At 51.7% G+C, this 18,985-nt stretch overlaps 1 protein-coding gene across 2 annotated transcripts in view; it reads right to left on the bottom strand.

Annotated features, from left to right (window-relative positions):
- Positions 1-925: 925 nt before the first annotated feature.
- PSMD11 (proteasome 26S subunit, non-ATPase 11) overlaps positions 926-18,985 on the bottom strand; it is an 18,559-nt gene continuing 499 nt past the window's right edge. The window contains exons 2-15 of one of the 2 annotated variants that reach the window (XM_042021578.1): positions 18,033-18,043; positions 17,241-17,342; positions 12,090-12,214; positions 9,853-9,924; positions 9,499-9,556; positions 7,453-7,647; positions 6,806-6,950; positions 6,512-6,572; positions 4,928-4,990; positions 4,210-4,335; positions 3,635-3,670; positions 2,316-2,367; positions 1,320-1,462; positions 926-1,196 (exon numbers count right to left, since the gene is read on the bottom strand). In XM_042021578.1, the coding sequence (XP_041877512.1) occupies positions 1,320-1,462; positions 2,316-2,367; positions 3,635-3,670; positions 4,210-4,335; positions 4,928-4,990; positions 6,512-6,572; positions 6,806-6,950; positions 7,453-7,647; positions 9,499-9,556; positions 9,853-9,924; positions 12,090-12,214; positions 17,241-17,342; positions 18,033-18,043 (1,189 nt within the window). In that variant the 3' untranslated portion in view covers positions 926-1,196. Of the gene's footprint in view, positions 1,197-1,319; positions 1,463-2,315; positions 2,368-3,634; positions 3,671-4,209; positions 4,336-4,927; positions 4,991-6,511; positions 6,573-6,805; positions 6,951-7,452; positions 7,648-9,498; positions 9,557-9,852; positions 9,925-12,089; positions 12,215-17,240; positions 17,362-18,032; positions 18,044-18,985 lie in introns of those variants that run through there. The other variant, XM_042021577.1, reaches the window with a different exon arrangement.

Raw genomic sequence — 18,985 nt, 5'->3', positions numbered from 1 at the left:
TGGTTAGCAAGAACCGTTTGTACATTTGATATTGATGGTGCCAAAAACCCAAACAGCGACTGACTGGAGGAGATGGAAATTAAGAATAATAAAATAAAATAAAATAAAATATAGGGTCGGAGAGGTCAAAATGTGAACAGAAAGGGGAAAAATCAGCCAGTCTAAGAGTCAGCGTGAAGGCAAAATATTTCCTGATAAAACAGAATCCTTTTACAAAATATAAATTTTGTAAGAAAAATGTGGAGAGGGAAATAGAGACAGAGGGGAAAGGAAAAATAAAGATGAGCAGGACAGAGATGCAGAAGCTTACACTGCCCAAATGGCATTAAAACTTACTGGAAACCTCACCAGAAAATGGAACATGCTGGAATACACCGTGCTCCGTCCCCCAGGACTTCGGGACCGAGGAGGAAGCTCCCACTGGGCTGTTCCAGAGGGCCAGGCTGTCCCACCTCGCGTGGGGAGCCAGAGCTCAGCGCTGCTGCAGCAGAGGCACAGCTGGAGTCGGCTCCGCCGGGCACCTGCTCCTCCTACCAGCGCAGGCGGGGAGGGAGGAAACATTTAAAATCTAAGTCTATCTGCAAACAAGAGCATGCAAGTCAGGCTCCAGGGAAACCTGCGCCGTCCCCTTCGCCGAGAACGGCCGGCCAGGGCTGCGCCGACAGCTCCGGCCCGCAGGAAAATCATCACGGAGCTGCTTTCGAGGGGATCGGAGGCCTTGAGGATGGAAAATACACCAGCAGTCTGTACATTTTGGGCTTGTTTGGTTCAGTACAAATGGAATCGAGTTGGCTGCTCGGACACCGCCAGCACGTCTCCGATTTCAGGGCGGAGGAGATGAAACAAACTGGTTTTGGGCACCTATTGGTAACAAAACGCTGTCCCTGCTGAACTCTGCCGTCCCTCAGGAAGTGGAAAGCACATGTTTAGGTAGTGTAAGCCTTTTTCCTTTTATTTAGAATACCCTCTTTGTTTAAACAATATTCCCCCCCCAGATACAAAGTTCGGCCAGTAAAGATTACATGGAAACTGGAACACGCATCGTCTGGAATACAAGATGCACCGGATGAGGAAGTTTAAAAACTTTCCGAGCGAAAAGTAGAACAAAGAAGAAAAAAAAAGTCTCCTAACATTTTCCCAAAGGTTTCACTCTCCTGTCACACACACTCTCCAAATGACAGCTAGCAAATTCAACTCTGCAAAGAGAAAACAGAGCCATGTCACTCGACAGGAGAGGGAACAAGGCTCAGGGACACGGAGCACGGCGGGGCCTGGCAGCGACTCCGGAGCTCTGCGGCCCCCGGGGAGGCCCCACTCACCTATGTCAACTTCTTGGCTTTGTTGTAGAGCGAATCCACTACTTTGCTCATGTTCTGAATCGTCTCGAGGGCAGCCTCGTAAGTTTTGTCTACGGGGGGTTCGTCGAAGATGATCAGGACACCCTCGCCCTGGTCAAGGATTCCTGTGGGCACAAGCTGCTGTTAGCACTGGGATGCTCGAGGGATCACGGCTTCCAGACAGTAGGAATTCAGGGATCTACCCCAGAAACACCCAACCAGCTGTGCAGGGTTTGGGAAGGGTGCACGTGTTGGGCCGGACTGGCTGATTTTGGTCAGGACTGCTTCAGCATTCCCAGAAAAAAATACATCCCAGCCTGAGAAGCCACCCAGGAGACGAGTATTCCTGCTCATTCCCTACCCACTCCATATGAGTATTCCTGCTCACTCCCTACCATCTCCCTGCCTGCTCAGTGCCCAGCTGGTTTATTGCAGCTGTGCCCAGATGCCAGCTGGGCTCTGTCCTCCCAGAGCGCTCCATGCTCAGGGTGCAGCTTCCAGGCACTCCCCTCGCCCAGCCACATCCAGGGACAACAGAACCAAGAGCACAGCTGGTTCCTCGAGAGATTATTGGGGCTGCAGCCTGCTGTGGGCCCAGCCAAGCCACAGCACCCCACTGTGCCATGGGCTGCCCCCACAGAATGCTCCCGACACAAACAGCTGGGAAAGGTGACCACATCCCTGTCAGCTCCAAGGGGGACAGCCCAGCCTGACCAGACAGCCCAGCTGGGGGTCCCACACTGTCCCTGTCACAGCACAGAGGGACCCAAAAGCGTTTCTGAAATTAACCCTCAGGGTTAAGGAAGGTGGATGGAGCAGCAGGAAGAGCCTTCCTGACTGTCACTCCTGACTGCCACTCCTGACTGCCACTTGCACATCTGCTGCCTGAGCAGGACCCCCAGGTTCAGAGGAGGAAGGGGAGCCCAGCCACAGCTCGTGCAAACACAGGGCACTCAGAGCTGAGGGATGCATACTCACCATGAAACTTCTTGTCCAAGATCATCTGTGACAGTTTCCTTTCTACCTCAGCCTGAAATTGAAGCAGAGAAATGAAAAGTCTCCCAGAACTACATAAAAACACGTGAGTTTTACTGCTGCACACCCAACAGCCCTGGTGGGACGTGAGCACTGCTCAACAGCAGCTCCTTCCTCCCTGAACACGGCTTGGACACCACCCACTGCTTGAGATGCCTCAGGAAATGACAGAGCAGCTGTTAATGAGGGAGCACCAGGATGTCCCCTGTTCCACAGGTGACATTGGATCTGTCACTTCACACAGGCTTTACTCGTGGGGGTTCTGGAACTTTCTAATTCAGTTCAGCAAGGATTTAGACAAGAGTTGGCCAAGTTTTATTTAATCCACGCAGGACCCAGCTGAGCTCCTGCCCAGCACCAGGAAGGCCCACAGGAGGCAGCTCCTCTCTGGGCAGAGGGGGCACAGAGCAGCTTTTACTCTGAGTATTAGGGATGTGTTGAACACCACAGGCCAGTCTGGGAACAGACTGTGTGCCAGGGGAGGTTTAGGTTGGATATTAGGGAAAATTTCTTCATGGAAAGGGTTGTCCAGCCCAGGGCAGAGGCAGAATCACCATTCCTGGAGAGATTTCACAGATGTGTGGATGTGGCACTTGGGGACGTGGGTGGCCTTGGCAGTGCTGGGGAACATCTGGACTCGATGATCTCAGAGGCCTTTTCCAACCTGAATGATTCAGTGATTCTGTGACCACAAAGGCTGAGCTCAGCTCACTTCCCAACCTCTGGCCTTAATGCCAGCACAAGACAACAGCACTCTGGGGTGCAACGGGCTGGGATTACCGTGGATTTCCCCAAAACTTTATCTGTCTGGGATTATCTGTAAAGCAGTTACTGCATAGTCAGTGTGACAGATGCATCCCTAATGGCACTGCAGGGTGATTAGCTGGATCCTGGATCTTAAGGGTCTAAGTAAGGTTCCCCTGGGAACACTCAGAGGATTAAGCTCAGGGCATGGGGGAAGACTGAGCTGGTCACGACAGAGCACAGGAAAATCTGCCTCAAATAAAAAGCAAGAGCCAAGACAGGGAGTGAAACCCACAGGAGGGAAGGGGACAGCACAGCAAAGCCTGGAGCACAGGAAGCCTCGATGACTCCCAGGAGCTGCCTGTGTCAGAGTTCAGTTCCCAAGGGTGAGATTTGCCTGGCAATGCTATGGAGCTCATCTGTCACCCTCCATGTTCAGTTCCCAGTGGTAAATGCCATTTAACCCCAACTCCTCTGCCCTCTGAACACAAGGCACCGACTTCTGGGGAGGTTCTTACCTTTGAGAGCTTGATGAGGCTGGATATGTGTTCAATCTATAAGAGAGACCAACATTTAAGTAAATCTTTAGCTGCCCTTTGGACACACAACACAGAGGTTTGGGGCTCTCCCATGGAATAGCTCAAAGGCCTGGAAATGCTTTGGCCTAAAAATCTCCAGTGGCTTTCTCCACTCTGCAGCTTCAGGCCCCTCAGGTTTCACATCTGATTTTAACTAAGATGGACTGGACCCCTAAAGCCACTTCACTCTGAAAGGTGAAATATTTCTTCTCCAAGACTATGGCACAGCCTCATCCTGCCAGAGGCCTTCAAAGCCAAATGCTGTCACCTTCAGGGTTAAAAGCCAGTCACCTTTCAGGGAGCATGAGAAACAGGTGGAAAGGGCAATGACTCTGGAGTGTGGTTTTTCAAAGGTTCCCTCAGCCTTCTCCTTTTAATTTTAACACAATGAACCCTGAGCTCTGGAAGTGCTGAGCAGCTCAGAGTAAGAAGTGTTCCACATGGGAACAATCCCCTCACCCTCAGCAGCAGGGACAGAGGGACCAGCCTGTCCAGGTGCTGCTGGAGACATTTACCTGTACTCTGGAGAAGGGTTCGATGACTCTGATCAGGTTCTGTTCCAATAAATTATCATAGAGCTTGGCCAGGTGAGTGTTTATGATGGGGTCGTCCCTGAGCTCCACCTTGTAGTCTGTCAGAGCCTGTGGGGACACGGTGGCAGGAAATAATTCTGGTAGCAACAGCTCCTCAAGGTCCTCGGAGGATGAAATACCCTCCCTGCCCAGCCACGTCCCATGGCTAATCCAATCCCTAACTTGGCTAAAAGCCAGAGGATCACAACAGCCCAGCAGCCTTTCCAACATCTTCTATCTGCACCCTGCTGGAGCTCAGCAAGCCCCAGGCTCTGTTCACAGGGAGCAGAGCACGACAGGTTTGGATCCTGACACAGGAATCCTCTCCCTGAGCTCTGCAGCATTCCTGCTGAAACCAGGAAAAATTTTAGCAAGATGCACATCCCAGTGAACAGCACCTAAAGGAAAACTGCATCCAAGTTGGGTCTCCAAAAAAAAAAAAAAAAAAGGAAGAAAACTGGGTTCAAGCAAGTTTATCCCCCACGCACTGAAAACCCAACCGGTTGATTGTTGGGGGGTATTTCTTGGTGCACTGTTGCTTTCTATCAATGTTTCCATGGTTTCCTGCTGTGGGATGTAACAGCTCCTACAACTTTCCAAACCTGGCATTTCTGATGGGTTTTTGCCCAGCCAGGCCCCGTTTTCTGTGTCCCTGACTCACCTTTTCGAAATCTGCCAGCGACCGGTTCTTGCTGGCCTGTGCCACGCATTTTAGTGCTTCTGTCTGTGGGGAAAGAGAACCAGAGGAGGTTATTTTCTTCTGGATTCTCCTCAGGGTGAATATGCCAACTGTGCAGTATCTTGGGAACGTGCTTAAGCAGCAAACCAGGAATGTTCCCTGTCACTGCCACAGGCAGAGGGAGAGCAGCTGCTGAGGGGAGAACAAGCCTGGCAGCTGCAGGACATGAGCTGAGACATCTCCAGAGGGACAAAGCACCCGGCTCTGAGAGCACCAGCTGCAGGTTGGGAGTGAGTTTGACACTGTTTTTAAGGGAAGTGCACATTTTGGCACTGGCTTAATGAACGTGGCCATTTTGGGCCCTCAAGCTGAGCTTCTCCCCTTCAGCATGGCCACTTCTCTGCCGAATGACAGGGGCAGGGCAGCAGCTCCCATGGACACCCCACCATGGACAGCACCGGGGATGGATCTTGTCTACCCCAGAACTGCTGAAATAAAGCAAAATCCTCATCCCCAAAGAACCCCATTTACACCCAACAGTGGGAATCCCAGCAGGGAACAGCAGAACAGAGCCCAAGTGGGGGGGGATGGGACAAGGACAGCCCAGTGCCTCTGGTGCACAAGGCCCAGGCTTCTGCTGCCCTCTCTTTTTGGGATTGTCCCATGCAGAGCCAGGAGCTGGACTAGATCCTTGTGGTCCTTTCCAGCTTGGGATATTCCGGGATCCCCATCGAGCTGCCCCCAGGGCCGCTCTCTCCCTGCTCCGCAGCTGCTGCAGGAATTGCTGCTCAGGGCTGGCTCAGGAGCAGTGTGGGAACAGCCAGCAGCTCCTGCTCTGGAGAGGAGCCTCCAGCTGCCACTCAGGGCAAAGGGATTAGGCAGGATTGGGGCTGCCCTTCCTGATCCAGGAGGGATATCCCCATGTCAGACCTTTTCACGAACTGAGCTCTGCTAATTCCTAATCCCCCGTGGGCAGCTCGTGCATCAAAGCAAAGCCCAGGCTGAGCACATCCCCTGAGGGCACTCCTGGCACACTGGAGCGTGGCCCTGCACCTTCTCCAAGCACCCTGGATTTAATTTGGGGATGGCATTCCCAGTCTGCCATGTTCACATGTCAGAATGAGCAGTGGTTTAACACTTCCTGCCTGCCTGGCTCCCACCTCGCAGCCATCCAGGTCTCCTCTGCTCAGCTACACTGCCAGGGACGGAGTCTCAGGACTGGCTACAATGAAGTAAAAAGAGTAACTTGGATTTAAACCCTGCAGCAGCTGCTGAGAGCAGGGACACAAGGACCTGGTGGTATCAGGCAGTTTGCAGCTGATGAAGAAAAGCAGGGAGGAGAAAAACAGGGAAAATGAAGCCAGCAGCCCAAATTCTGTGGTTGTGAAAATCGCTGTAAACCCCTTTGAAGGCAACTGACTTCTGGTAATGACTCATGGTAATTTAATCAGTTCTGGACACGCGGGAGTGATGGGTGTTTGGTGTGAAAGGAGCAAAGTGCTTGACAAAACAAATAAGCCACTATTGAGAGAGGTAAGAGAGACAGAAAGGATTAAGTTTCTATACCTGTCTTCCTGCATACCGCAGAGCAAGCTTCCCACTCACTAATGCTTGCACATCTTCTGGGCTGCAGACAGAGGGAACAGAGCATTTATAGAGGAACATGGCCAGCTTAAACCCCAGAGCACCTCAGAAATCCCCAACTGACAGCAAAGTGCTCAACTCAAATACCCCCCCATCAGGAGCACTGATCAGGTGATAAAGACACTGCTTGAGCCCATTAGTTCCGAGTCCCATAAACAAAAAGCCCTTCCCCTGGAAATGCAGGAAGCGTTCTTCCCAGAGCCATCTGCCACCTACCTGTTGAGCATGATTTTGCACAGCAACATGTATTTCAGAGCAGTGATGGCTTTGGGGTTGTCAATTGAATCATTGCCCTCAAACGCCTCATAAAAATATGAATAGGCTGTTTTCCAGTCCTTCTCTTCTGCTGCGTGGATAATACCTGGGAGAGGCACAAATGGGTTAATTCTGAGCATGACTGGGAGAAGACAGAACAATTTGGTTGTTCAGTGCTTTATCTGTGACTTCAGTGACGGGAATCCTTTCCTCCTGTGCCCCCCCCCGCCTCATCTCTATCAGAAGAAAATCCACACCCTCTCTTACGAGGACATTTTTGGACAGACAAGTTTGGGGCACTTCAGGTAAGTGCCTCCAAACTGGGTCAGGAACAATGTGAAATGGGTCAGGAACACAGTGAGAGGCTGGAACAGCAGTGCCTGGGGAGGTCATGGACCCTCCACCACAGGAAGCTTTCAAAAATGGGCTGAAAACACCAGTGTCAGGAACAAGGTCACTGCAGCTGATGCTACCTGAGGCAGAACTGGTGATATCTTGAGGCCCCACCAAGCACCACTTTCCATGATTCCCTCAGGAAAGAAGGAATACCAGACAAGTGCAGTGTCAGGACGAGTTCCTGGGCGTTGTCCTTGTCCTGCAGGCCTCACCTGACTGCATGTCCAGCGCTGCCTGCAGCTTGGGGGGACAGTAGATGGCGTTGGCTGTAGTCCGTGCCGAGGTTAAGGCTGCTCTTGCTTTTGGCAGATTGCTCAGGGCATGGTAAGTCTTGCTCTCTAAGAGCTGCACTTCCACCAGCAGTGCCTTGTCATCCATCTTTTTCAATTCCCGAAGCAGTTGGGAGCCTGGCAGAGGGGAAGGACAAAGCTCTGTGAGCTGCTCTGCATCAGCATCACACAAACCCAGCCTCTCCAGGGGACACCCGTCCTCCCCTGGCAGTCAGGGCTTTGAGGGAGGGAGGTGAGGCTTACACAAGCTCTTCTTCTAAGGAAAAGCAAGGGAGAGGGAATAATGGTGGGACAGTGCCAGTCCACAGCTGGAGGATGAAGCAGTTTTGTGTCAGAGGTGGGGTGTGGGCAGCAGAGTGTCCTGGAGGGGTTGGGCAGTTGGGATGGTTACTTTGGCACCATTCGCAGGTGATTTCCCTCTCCCACAGGGAGCTCCTGCAGAACTGCCCCCTCTGCACCACGAAGCATTCTCAGGAAACTCCTGAGAACACGGGATGAGGGAATGTTTTTAACACGAGACATCTACAGGTCAGATTTAGGAGGCAGGAAGGGACAGCCTAAGAAATGCCAAGACAAGCTGTCACACCAAAGCCTTGTGAGGACAGAACGAGCCAGTCCTAGAGGAAACTTGTCCCCTTCTTCCCCCCACTGAAGAGGTAACTTAGGGTGAGCAGAGCTAAAAACCTCCTCCTCCCTTGCTGTGCTCAGGAGCTGATAACCAGATGTGAAACAACAGAACTGGGCAGAAACAAATGGATTCTCCCTGGAGACATCGCTGAGAGACTCTGCTTGCACCTGCTCCCCACAGCCACGGACACAACCACATCCTGGTCAGCCACACAGCAATGCTGGTGCACAGCACTGACATCCTGATAGAGCATCAGAGGCTGTCCCAGAGGTACAGACCTCCCCAGCTCCCCAGGCTGTCCCACCAGCAGCCAAGGGATTCAATTAATTAAGGACAGCTTTGGAATGTGGCCTCTGATCAGTTTAAACCTGAGTTCATTACATATCCCTATGCAAACTAGTTCTAATTCCGTGCTGAATTCCATGAGCCAGAGCACTCAACATTCTGATGAGATAAATGTCACCCAGGTGACTCTGGACATGACACAGGCTCGTGCCACCACACAGGTTAAGAAGTTCTGGGTCCCAGGTGAGCAGTTCAGGCAGTGTCCCTGCAGCTGTCCCTCAGCCCCGGCGGAGCAGGCTGTGCTAACACCCCTCAGACAGCTTAAACCTCACAGCTTAAACCTCACTGACAGCTTAAACCCCGCTTACAGCACTGCAGTCATTTGCAAAATGAGCATTTAAAAAGCACCAGGGGAGCTCTAAGAGGTCCTGCTTTACTCTGCTTTGGGGCAGAGCAGGAGTTCACTGGTTCATTAGCATCCCTCAGGTGGTGCAGGAGCAAATTCTTAAAGCCTCCGTGAGACCCTGGCTGATGACACCCACAGAGATTTTGCCATTTCCTGGTTTTATTGGGCTGTGTTTGACCAAACTGGAGAAAAGCTTCTTTCTCCCTTCAGCCTCTGTGGCCACAGCTGTGTATTCCAGCATGTTCCAGCAGGAGCCAAACCTGTGGCCTTCAGCTGGATACAGCTCCCAAAATTACCTGAAATGAACAAATCACAGAATCCCAGAATGGTCTGGGTTGGAAGAGGTCTTAAAGCTCATCTCATTCCACTCTCAAATGGGCAGGGACACCTCCCAGGCTGCTCCAAGCCACATCCAAAACAGCCTTAGGACCAGGTGAGATGGGTGAGGATGGTGAAACAGCGAGAACAAAGACATCTCTACGAGCTGTTATCACCCAGCTACAGCAAAAGGTGGCAGAACTGGACCAGCCCTGAGAAATTAAGACCCAAATCGTGCCAAACTTCTCCAGGAACATGACACAGTCGATGGCTTTCCTTGTCAAGAGTAAATTAAAAGCAAAGATTTACCACCACCTAGTGGGAACCTCACCTAGCTGCAGAGCTTCTTGGTACCTCTTGGTGTCGAAGTAGAGAGAGACCAGCCTCGCCTGGAGAACAGAAAAGGAACTGCTGTGAGGAAAGCCAGAACAGATTGGTTTTGTAAAATGAAGCTTTGTATTCTTCTCTGCACAAGACTTCATTACATTAATCTGTATTTGTCACATGAAGTGGTCCAGTTGTGCAAGGAGTAAAATCCTGCCTTTTTAAGGAGAATTTCAGGGTAATTAATGCCCTCCCCTGACACGCAGGAAGATCTGAACAGCACACAAGTGCTCTACTTTTACAGCTATTAAATGTGACAAGGGGATGATGCTGCTCCACATGTTTGGCATCTGGGACCTACCTCCAGAGCCTGGCGTAGGAAAGTCCTCTTCTCTGATTTGGCCCACTCAATACACTCTAAACACAGGTCAACCTTAAAGGGAACAGAAAGAAATCAGTCAATTCTAGAAGTTTTCTTCGTTAGTGCCCACCCCAAATGCCTCCAAACAACATCAGAGGTGTCGTTTGGAGGCATTTGGGGTGGGCACTAACACTTTCCCAGAGTTGAAACTCACAGCCAGGGTGTATTTTCAATAAAGAAAAATAAATTTCATGTGCTTTAGGGCGTAAATACATCAGATCAGGTGATCTGGATAAAGCAGAAGAGGTGCTGGGCTCTGCTCTGGGGGCCTCACCCATCACCTCAAAGCACAACAAAGAAACCCAGAATTTTCCCATATTTTTCAGGCTGAGATTCCCATGATGGATAAAGCAGAACTGTTCCACCTCAATTAGGTATGATTATATCTTATCTTCTCTAGTAACATACAGTAAGTGATCCCGTGGTGCCAGGCTCAGGAATGCCTCTTCCCAAAACCTCTGGATTGCAGCTCAACACTGCAGGCCTCGTCAGCTCCTTCTCACTGCTCATTAAACGTGAACATTTGATGAGAAGCCATTATGAAGTTTCAATTTATTACAGGGTGATAGCTGGAGCATTAGGAGCTGGAGAAATCTCCAATTTCACTGCTTTACTGGGCTCCTGGGAGCCTGCTGGATGTGAGTTACACTGAGGAAGGAAACGCTCCTCGCAACATTTCTGAATGGATTTGAGATTGCTGCATCAAGGGCCTCACAGGTTGATGTCATCCTTCCTTAAGGTTTTGGGTTTTCAGAATATGCTCCAAAGTGACTATTCTGGCTGACTTTTTATTATTTCCATCACCATTACTCCAACCTGTTCCTCTTTTGCAACTGCATCCCAATATTGTCCTTTACACCACGTTTACCTTGAGAAAAGCCTGAAGCTGCTCATTTTCTCCTGACACTTTTAGGAGTTCTCCCTTCTCATCCCACCCCATTTTCCCTGACCTCTTCTGTTAGAGAAAGAGGGGGAAAACATTCTGCCACCATTTATCACCCACAAGCCACAAGGACTGGACAGCAAACGAGGGATGTTGGCTGGGTTACCTGCACTAAGGGATGACAGTTCTAATTTGGCTAATTTTGTGCTAATTTGGCTAATGAGAGTGTCACCTGCCCCTCAGCATGGCAGAACCTCTCTAGCCTGCAACCTGCCAGTCCCTGAGTGCAGGTTTCATGTGCATTTTGTCCCTAACCTGCTGCTCAGACCCTCCCTGTGCCAGCCTTGGTGTGCCAGGACAACCCTCTGCAGGGCAGCACTGCCTGAAACGAGCTCCTCAGCACCTCCAGGGTGCTCCTGTCCTTATCCCACTCCCAAATAGCCAACAACTGGGGAAAACAAAGAGAAACTAAGACAGCTGTACCCTGGGGAGCTGATGAGAATGAAGTGGATCCCAACTGTGCACTACCTTAGACTGCCTCGGGTTTTCTGGGGGGGAAGCTCATCCACTGGAGCAGTTTACACCTGGTAGCTGCAAAACCCTTTCCACTCCCACTTCAGGAGTGACTTTTGTGTCTCTGCACAGCCAAACACCCATCACAGGTGTGCCCACGTGCCATCCTGATCAGCTCCAGGACAGCCCCTGAGCAATGGCTCCTGCAGTTCTGTGCCATCCCACAGCACCCCCACCTTTCCTGCTCCAAGCTCTTTGGGAACACATTCCCAACACTGATCACACAGCAAAATACTCCCAGTGCTGCACCTAAAATCAATGAGGTTGGAAAAACCCTCTCAGATCACTGAGTCCAACCATTCCCCCAGCACTGCCAAGGCCACCACTGACCCATGTCCCCAAGTGCCACATCCACAGGGCTTTTAAATCCCTTCAGGGATGGGAACTCCACCCCTGCCCTGGGCAGCTGTGCCAGGGCTGGACACTCCTTTCAGGGAAGGAGTTTTCCCAATATCCAACCTAAACCTCCCCTGACACAACTTGAGGAAGCAACACAAATCTAAGACCATGGTGGGAGTCACTCCTAACCTGCAGCAGGGAGAGGTTTGCAGAAAACATGGTTATAAATTCAATTATCTGATGTTTTATTTATAAAATACACCCAAATGCATTAAAAGTTTGCTTCCTGACATGAATAATTCTTCAGTGTGAAGCAAACTAGGTCAGATAATGGTGTTGCAGGCTTTTGAGGAACAGCCTGGTGCTGCAGCTGCAGGCTCACCTCCTGTCCTGTTGCTGCCTCCATGTCCAGGAACAGGTCGAGCAGGGACCGGACCAGGCGGGCGGCCTTGGCTTTGCTGATGGAGTTCAAGAAGGGTCGGACGTACTTCAGGAGTCCTCCCAGCTCTGTAAAAAACCCCAAATCATGAAACACAACCCCCCCAGCCAAGAGCTGCACCCAGCTGGAACAGCCCCACATCACCTGCACCAGCAGGATTTGTCACACCAAACATTCCCCAGGTGGTTTCTCAGCATCATCCACGGAACAGAGCAACAAATGTCACCTGCAGGGCAGCCCTGCAGCAAACAGGGGCTGCAGAGGGCACTGGGGGCTCCAGCCTCACCACAGCCCTGCCTGTCACTGCAGCTCCTCACTCACCTCCAGCTGTAACTGCCTCAGGAATGTTTTAAAATGTAAGAATCTGCTAAGTGCTTTGAGATGTTTCTATAAAATAAGGGATGGAGTTCATAATTGAGGTGTGTTTTTATTAACTCACAGTTTGATGCTTTAATCTGCCCCACCTAGCCTAGCCCAGGTGTCAGATACACCTTGTGCTCCACCACTGGAAAATCCTATTCCTTAACACTCCAACTCCACCTTTACCTGATCACTCTTGACCTCACTTAACTACATTTCTGCTTCTGCATCTCCTCATTAATTCACAGTTACAAACCAGTCTTTGTAAGAGGTGGAAAAAGGAAAAGTCTTTTCTTATGGAGAAACACTGAAGTGTCATTCCCCAGTCACGGCACAGCAGCTCCAGAGTCACTCAGGAATGTTGGACGTGGTGGAATTGCAGAGCACAAGTGAAAAGTTTCCTACAACAAACACCACGTGGCCCTGGGGAGCTCCCAGCCAGGGCTGCTCCCAGTTTGGGAAGATGATCCTGCAGAGGGGCAGGGTTCAGTGCTGACTCATCAGCACTGGGGCTGCATACTGAAATCACAGCTCTCTGCCCCAGATTTCTAAGTCTCACCCAAATACCAGGTAGATCTCACACTACTGTGTTTACAAGATTCCACAGCAAAAGGAAAACCAAAACAAAGCTGGTAATGACTAATTTGGAAACCTTCTACACCAACCTGGTATCGAATCAAAACTAAAATAAGAGATTAATCTAATGTTATTTCAATTAGTATATGGAGGAGTATCAGGAGAATTTCAGTTTGGAAGGATTCCAATAAAAACAAATGTAAACAAGGGTTCTTCTGTATTTTGTTTAGCAGTAATGCTAAAGAATACTAGTGCTAATTATTATAAGAACATCATATTAATATCTAAAAATGATTCTTCATATTTTTGACTTTTTTAACCTATTCACTTTAAGTTTAATCAAGCCTGATACACCTCATTTATCACACTCTTAAGAAGTGGAACTCACTTTTTTCCAATCACTCATGGTGATCATGGAATCCCAAGATGGTTTGGGTTGGGAGGGACCTCAGAGCCCCTCCAGTGCCACCCCTATCATGGCAGGGACACCTCCCACTGTCCTGGGTGCTCCAGGCTCCGTCCAGCCTGGCCTGGGACACTGCCAGGGATCCAGGGGCAGCCCCAGCTGCTCTGGGCACCCTGTGCCAGGGCCTCCCCACCCTCCCAGGGAACAATTCCTTCCCAATATCCCATCCATCCCTCCCCTCTGGCAGTGGGAAGCCATTGCCCCTTGTCCTGTCCCTCCAGGCCTTTGTCCAAGGCCCTCTCCAGCTCCTGGAGCCCCTTAAGGCACTGGAAGGTTTCCAAGCATCTCAAAGTGCAGATTTAGAACAAACAGAACTTCTCTTGAGTGTGATCCTCAGCTTTATTTCCCAAACTGCAGTGCAGGAGATCCTGACCCCAGCAAACCACAGAGCCTGACCCCAACAAACCACAGAGCCTGACCCCAACAAACCACCTGGACTCAGGACAGGAACACCACAGGATGCTCTGACTGCCACACTTGCTTCCATAAAAGTTTGATTTTCTCTCTGCCAGAGCATAAACAGGCAGCATTTTGTACAACTAAGGTACAGCTACTTTAACATCTCAGATTGCAGCCTGCAGGCTGACAGTCTTTACTCCACAGGGAACCTGCTGCTCCATGACTTTTCCCACACCATCCTGTTCTGAGTCCATTTAATCTCCAGTGCTACATCTGGATGCAAATCCCAATCATTTTAATCCAAGTCAAATGCTCTGATCGCCTACACAGCAAACACCCAACCACAGACAGTCCAACACATCAGTTCTGCACAGAGCTCCTCTCCAGGATCTTGGTGGGAGCTGGGAAAGGTGGGCTCTGGATCTGTCTTACTGAGGCTCTCCAAGATCCATCAGCTCTCAGGCACCAGCAGGCACCAGGAACCCTCCTCCTGTGCATCCCTGTGCTCCACCAGCTCCTCAGGACCAACGCAACCAGTGCCCAACACACTCTTTCCCACAGGAACTTCAGAACAAAGCTGGAAAACTCCAGTGGAACACACTGCACTGTTCATCATCCCACTGATGTGCTCCAGAGCTGCCCCAGAACTCCCCAGAAAGCAGATCCCAAGCCAACAGCTGGAATCCAGCTGTGCATTCTGCAAACTCCACATTCAGCCGTGCAGACTCGAAGTTCCCACAGAAATTTCTCTCTCCTACCAATGTAACCATCAACTATTTTTAGGATTTTATTTTTCTAAAGTAAATGCAATGCCTGGTAAAGGGGTGTGATTGACAGCTCTGCAGGAGTGATGAGCAGCAGCTCTGGAAAATGAACCCTGAAGCTCATGCTCAGGGAAGTGCTTCCACAAGCTGACACTCCACGTATCCAAATTCCTGCTCCAAGTTATTCCAACCCTGTAGTTCTGTGAAATGCTATAAAAATCTGGAACTGTCGTGAAGAAAAGTAATTAACCTGTGAGTTTATCTGCTTGATAAAGATTAAGGATTGGAGAGAACAATTATATTATTGTTATTTTTGTAACAAAGGCTGCACTTCAGCAGAGTCATGGAATCATGGAATGGTTTGGATTGGGAAGGGACCTGAAAGCCAACCCAGTGCCACCCCCTGCCATGGGCAGGGACGCCTCCCACTGTCCCAGACTGCTCCCAGCCCCAATGTCCAGCCTGGCCTGGGACACTGCCAGGGATCCAGGGGCAGCCACAGCTGCTCTGGGCACCCTGTGCCAGGGCCTGCCCACCCTCCCAGGGAACAATTCCTGCCCAATATCCACTTCCAGGGACAGTGCAGCCACCACCTCTTTGGGCACTGCAACCCCTCAAACCTGTCCAAGAAGTCCCACTGGCTAAAACCAAACCCTCTGCAGTGAAAGCCACAGGATGAAACCCCAGTGTCTGCCCAGCACCGAGGTCTCAGAGCAGCTGTACCTGGTGCTGCCCCTGACTTGTCACTCCTACCTGGAAAGCTGCAGGAGGGGAAGGGACAGAGCCCTTCCCACAGCTCCAGCACCACCCTAAGCCAGGGCACCCTTTCCTTCATCCTCCACAACTCCAGAAAACACCTGCAGATCCTGCTGATCTCCCTCTGAGCTACACACACCCCCCTGGCTTCTGAATGGGGCCAAGTCCATTTTCTTCCCTCCAGAACACACTCACTCTGCAGTTTACTGGTACCTTTAATACACCACAAATACATTCCACGTTTGTCCCCTCACAACCCTGGGTTTGATCAGTTAACAGTGTTATTTTCAATTCCTCAGCCTTCCCCTTGAAAGAAAATAAATCTATCAATTACCACCCTCTGGGAAAACCCTGGAGCTCTTTATCCTCATGCCAAACTCCAGCTTAAACTCAACACTGCTCCGAGCTCTGCAGAGGTGAGGAGGCCACAAGAACTCTGCCCTCAGTTCTGCTCACCATCAGCACAACCACACTGACCTGAAGAGACTCTGGAGATGATTTCCCCCTTTTTACTCCCCCCCACCAACATCTCCCCTGCTGCAGAGCCCAGCCGTGTTTGGTGATCTCTGGTGAGCAAACACCAGGGTGCAAAGGGCACTGGCACAGCACAGACACCCACACTGAGCTCACTGACTTCAGCCAGGAAAGGGGCACTTGCACAGCAGCTTCCTCTGTCCTGCACGAGCAGCTGAATCCTGTGCTGGGTTTGTTTCCCTCACAGACCCTAAACACAGCCCCCAGCAGCAATCAGAGGTGGACACCTGAGTGAGGTGACACAAACAGCACCTTGGCTTCCAGCACTCTCTCAGGGCCAGTCAGGCACTGTCCCCAGCCCTGTCCCACTGCAATCCTCAGTGGGATCAGGGTCTGGAATGCTCCTCCGAGCACGTGTGACATGGGCAGAGCAGTGAAAGGGCCCGGCCAAACAGGAGCTTCCCAAGCCCAGTGGGACACCAAGGGACATTTCACAACAGATGTAAACTGTGACCTGGATCTGTGGCTGAGCCCTCACAGAGCTTTCCACGAGCTACTCCAAAGTTAGGCCTGGTGTCCCAACACTTCCAGTGTGATTAAACCTTCTGCTGGGTGCTTCCCCCACCCAGGGCCACACTTGCAAGCAAACATTTTCCACTGCCCAGAGCTGCAGCCCAAGCACAGAACGCTCTGGGTACGGACACGGCGTGTCCTGAAATGCTCCAGGGGAAAGGCACAGCACAGCTCCAAACTGCTGAGTGCAAAACAACCAACTGCTGCCTTGAGCTCTCCAGGAAACAGGAGACAGGAACAGATTCAAAACCATCACTGAACAGAGAACTCGACTCCATCCCTGTCCCCTCACACACTCACAATAGAGGGACTGTCCCATGCAGAGCTGGGTAGGGGCTGCTGATGTAATGGTCCAGCAGATAAATCAATTAATTGTGAGAGGAGCTGCTGGTGAGAAAGGACTTTATGGGACAAACTTTCCCATGTGAAACCAACCAGGAGACACCTCTCATCTCAAACATAACTTAGCAAAACTTTAGTCACTCATACTGAAACAGCCCCATGTCAAAGGGCCACAGACTGAACTGTGCATTGTTTGGAGCACTGGGCCAAGCAACACCAGAGTAATATTTATGTTGTTTATTTGGTTTTTAGTTTCTGACCTGTCTCTGAGAGAACATTTCCTGCCAAAAGCTGTTTTTCCAGCTATCCCACTAAGTAAGGAGACTAAATCCATTGGCTGCAGGATCTCCTGCCTGTTACCTCAGCTCCTGATTTCAGGCTCACCTTCTGCCTGCCCAGTCTTGGCCAGCAGCGACCCCAGCTCCAGGATGCTCTGCTCTTTGACTTGCACTGCTTCCTCATCGTTTTCCTGGACATCACGTTTCACTGGGAAGAAAAAGAGTAGGAAAGTTGCCTTTAGTGCTGTTTCAGGTCGAAGACCATCACTGCTGGTCAGCTCCTGGAGAGGTGCCCAAAGCAGGACCTGCTCCAACAGGCACCAGGGAGTTCAGCCTGGCCCAAGAGGTCTGAGAAGTTTAAATGCAGTGCAGAGAAGTTTGCAGTGCTTTGCCTGTGCTCCACAGGGGCTTTACCAGCCCACAGACCCTACTGCTCACTCCAGCTCCAGGTTTGAACAATCTCAGCTTGCCCAGCTGTGCAAGTGTCGCCTACAAACAGCACCACACACCGGACCCACAGAACCAAGGAAGAGACATTTAATGGCATTTCTGGGGTTGGACACTCCACTTTGGGATTGCTGATGTTGCTGTTTTGTGTATTAAGCTGAGATCCTGTGCACAAAATGCAGCACAACATCAGCGAAGTGAGGTGGGTACATCCCCCCCAACTCTGGTGTCACACCCGCTGCCCGTGCTGAGCCCTGGCAGCGCCATCACCCTCTGCTCCGAGGCAGATAAAGGGACAAATGACACCCAGCAGCACAACCTGAGTGTGCACAGCATCAGTTCCATGGGAGTTATGCACCACACAGTGCCCTTCCTTCCCAGCCACCACCCCCAGCACAGAGAGCTCCACCAACTTCCACATAACAGAGCCAAAATCCCGGCTCTATGGAACTGACACTGTGGCTCTCAGTCCCTGTCATTCGGTACTGAAAGCGAGGGAACTTTGCTCTCAAGGAAAAAAGCACCAGAGCAACATTGTCTGGGCCACTCCTGATCCTCCCAACCCACAACAGGGGCTGTGAGTCCTGACTGAGCCTGACCCGCACCTACTACTGAATAACCAGCAAAACACCGAGGCACAAACAACTCTTAAAGCCCTGACAGCATCTCCAAGGTCTAACAGTGACACTACGGAAACTTTTCCCGACACACCAGCGTGGCAGCAGGGTGACAGCATCCCTGCAGAGGTCACCACACAGCACAACAAACAAGAATTATTGGTTTACACACCAGTTTCGAGGCCCGCACGCCCCAACCTCGACCCCCAGAGCAGGCGGGGTGCCCACACCACCTCGGAACGCCTTCAGAGCACCGACACCTCCCTGGCACCACGGAATGGCCGGGACAGCCCAAAGGGGCCCGTGCTGAGACCAGCGCCCGGCTGGGACACGGAGAAGCGGACACCGAGGGAACTTCTCCAGGGAGGAGCTGAGCTCGGCCGCGGCACCCGGGAAAGCTCCCCCGGCTCCGTGCGAGCAGCGCCGGGAGGGCGATTCAGCACGGGCGGAGTGTCAGCGCCGCGAGAGGAAACACCGCTGCCGGCGGAGCGCTCCCGGGGGGCCCTCGGCACGGCCGGACCGGGCAGCGACACCGCGCCCCGAGCACTCCGCGAACCGCCCCGACCCAAAGAGCCGCGACACCCCGCCGCTACCGGTCCCGCCGCGGCCCCGCACGCGCCGATCGGGGATCCCGGGCTGGCACGGTCGTTCCAGCCGGACGGGGAGGAGCGGCCGGCACGGCCCCGGGGCTGCTCTGAGCGGCTCCGCGGACACGCACCGGGGACCGGCCCCGCCGCCGCCGGGCTCCCGGAGCGCGGCCCCCGCTCCGCCCCGCACCGACAGCTCC

This window comes from Corvus kubaryi, unplaced genomic scaffold (assembly GCF_017639235.1).
Source record: "Corvus kubaryi isolate FWS band 111438036 unplaced genomic scaffold, C.kubaryi_AGA036_p1.0 37152, whole genome shotgun sequence".
Classification (NCBI taxonomy): domain Eukaryota; kingdom Metazoa; phylum Chordata; class Aves; order Passeriformes; family Corvidae; genus Corvus; species Corvus kubaryi.
This window is presented reverse-complemented; position numbering and strand designations above follow the sequence as displayed.